Source organism: Benincasa hispida, chromosome 2, assembly GCF_009727055.1.
Source record: "Benincasa hispida cultivar B227 chromosome 2, ASM972705v1, whole genome shotgun sequence".
NCBI classification, from domain to species: domain Eukaryota; kingdom Viridiplantae; phylum Streptophyta; class Magnoliopsida; order Cucurbitales; family Cucurbitaceae; genus Benincasa; species Benincasa hispida.
Window position 1 is genome coordinate 49,342,392 of NC_052350.1, and position 2,398 is coordinate 49,344,789.

General features: G+C 33.3%; 1 protein-coding gene across 1 annotated transcript; it reads left to right on the forward strand.

Moving 5' to 3' along the window:
• Positions 1-428: 428 nt before the first annotated feature.
• Positions 429-2,085, forward strand: LOC120071474 (auxin-binding protein ABP19a-like). The gene is made up of 2 exons (XM_039023785.1): positions 429-727; positions 1,328-2,085. The coding sequence occupies exons 1-2, from the start codon at positions 535-537 to the stop codon at positions 1,780-1,782; spliced, it is 648 nt and encodes a 215-aa protein (XP_038879713.1). The 5' UTR covers positions 429-534; the 3' UTR covers positions 1,783-2,085.
• The last annotated feature ends 313 nt before the right edge of the window (positions 2,086-2,398 follow it).

Consider the following 2,398-nt stretch of genomic DNA (forward strand, 5'->3'; position numbering starts at 1 on the left):
TATCTCAAACACATCCTGATTCTTACCAATTAATCACATATTATACAAATTTAATAAGATCTTTTTTCTCTTAAGTACTCATTCTCTTTTGTGGTTTATTTATTGAATTTGATAATCATCAAAGCTGAACATTCTTTGAAAATTTTACTTAATTGTCTGAAATATTTCTTGAATGCAATAAATGTTTGGGGTTCTTCCTGGTAGTAAAAAAAAAGAAAAAAAAAAAAAAAAAAGGAGGAGATATTTTGGGTAAGATATTTTTCCCCTTTTTAAGTGATTTTGACACCATACAAAAAGAAACTTTTTGTTGTCTTTTCAATGGAAAATCAGAGGCATTCACATGCTTCACAGCTCAAATTTTTGTCCAAATATTACCACGCCCTTTCAACTTCAAGTAATGGCACAAAATGCTGCATGGGAATGGGATGCGCTATTACCATTGTTATCCTTTTACATACCTCCCTTTACTTCTATATAAATGGCCTCTCAAACCCTACTTTGCTTCAAGTAGACACATATCGATTATTGTTATCTATGGCTAAGAAGATGATGGTTCTTCCTCTTTTCTTCGCCTTCTCCGTCCTTGCAGCTTCCTTTTCCGATGCTCTTGTCCAAGACTTCTGTGTCGCTGACCTCAAATCCGCTGATACCCCTGCTGGATACCCGTGCAAGAAGGTATCCCTTGTCACGGAAAAAGACTTTGCTTATTCGGGCCTTGGTGTTGCTGGTAAATGTTAAACTACATTCATTAGATTTGAATTGATATAGGTTATATAATACTTGATACTTTATTCATATTCTAACCGTTCTTCTATTTTCATTAGTCATGAGATTGAAAATTTACGTATGAACAAGTAAGTGGCATTAAATGTAACGTATTTGAGAATGATTATGAAATAAGTTATTATTTTTTTAAAAAAATTCAAAAGTGTTTTAGTAACAACTTCAAAGCCTCCTAAAATGTACTTTTCAAATGATTTCTAAACAAGCAATGGGCTAAAATTGCTTTTGTGCCTTTTGTAAAATGTCCTTTTTAAGATCTCTTCCCAAACTGCTAAATATGACAATTGTGTAAGGGAGAGAAGCTAAAGATAAAAAATATTTTAAAAAAATAAAAATCTACTGTGTCAGACATTTTTTTTTTAAGTTGGATTATTTTTTTTTTCTACTATGAAAAGAAAACAAAATGTATAGATTAGGTGAATCTAAGTTACACCTAATCATTATCCACAATTCCAACTCAAGCACTTTAAACTATTATTTATCTCAAAATTTAAGTTAATAAATAAGATATACTTTTTAAATCATTTATTCATATTTTTAACAGGTAACACTTCAAATATCATCAAGGCTGCAGTGACTCCCGCCTTTACTGCCCAATTTCCCGGTGTCAATGGCCTTGGAATCTCGCTAGCCCGCCTCGACCTAGCAGTCGGTGGTGTGATACCAATGCACACCCACCCTGCTGCCTCTGAAGTTCTGCTTGTGGTCGAAGGCACGATCTGTGCCGGGTTTGTTTCGTCGGCAAATACCGTGTACTTCAAGACATTGTACAAAGGTGACATTATGGTATTCCCTCAAGGGCTGCTACATTTCCAGATCAACTCTGGCAAAACCACTGCTCTTGGGTTTGTCAGCTTTAGTAGCCCTAACCCAGGGCTGCAAATTTTGGACTATGCCTTGTTTGGCAACGAGTTGCCAACCGACATCGTCGCAAAGACAACGTTCTTGGACCCCGTTACGATCAAGAAGTTGAAGGGTGTTTTGGGTGGAAGTGGCTGAGAGATTGAACATTGTTGAATTGGATGGAGAAAATTCTCGCAAACAGATTGATTTTTATTAAAGTTCTTTATTATCAGTTGTTAATGTATGTTTGTTTGTGTTTTGGGCTATGTTGTGTTGTAGTTTCTTCCTTTTCATGGGGTTTTGGAAGGTTAATTGTGCACACAATCATCGTATCATGTGTGTGGTGGTTGTATGATATGTAACGTAGCTTTTAAGGTTGTTATATTATCCATTCACCATGTGTTTTTTACCCTAATTTAGAATAAAAGAAATAATAACTTTGTTTCCTTGACTTTCAAATGTGTCTCATTTTGAACTCTTAAATTATTAAAATATCTATATATTTTAGGCTTTGAACTTTAAGAATATACAATCATTTTATATATGATTTTGTGACTTAATGTTTGTTTTAATTACCTAAAAATCATCTTGAGTTATGTTGTTTAATTGTAGACATGTTTATGTACTATCAACTAGCTCAATTGATTAAATCATACATTTTTTGACCTAGAAGTTAGAAGTTTGAATCATCCATTTCACCGGTTGATGAGTCAATTTTTAAATATTTGTCTCTAAAAAAAAAGAAAAACTAAACATTTTTTTTAAAAAAATG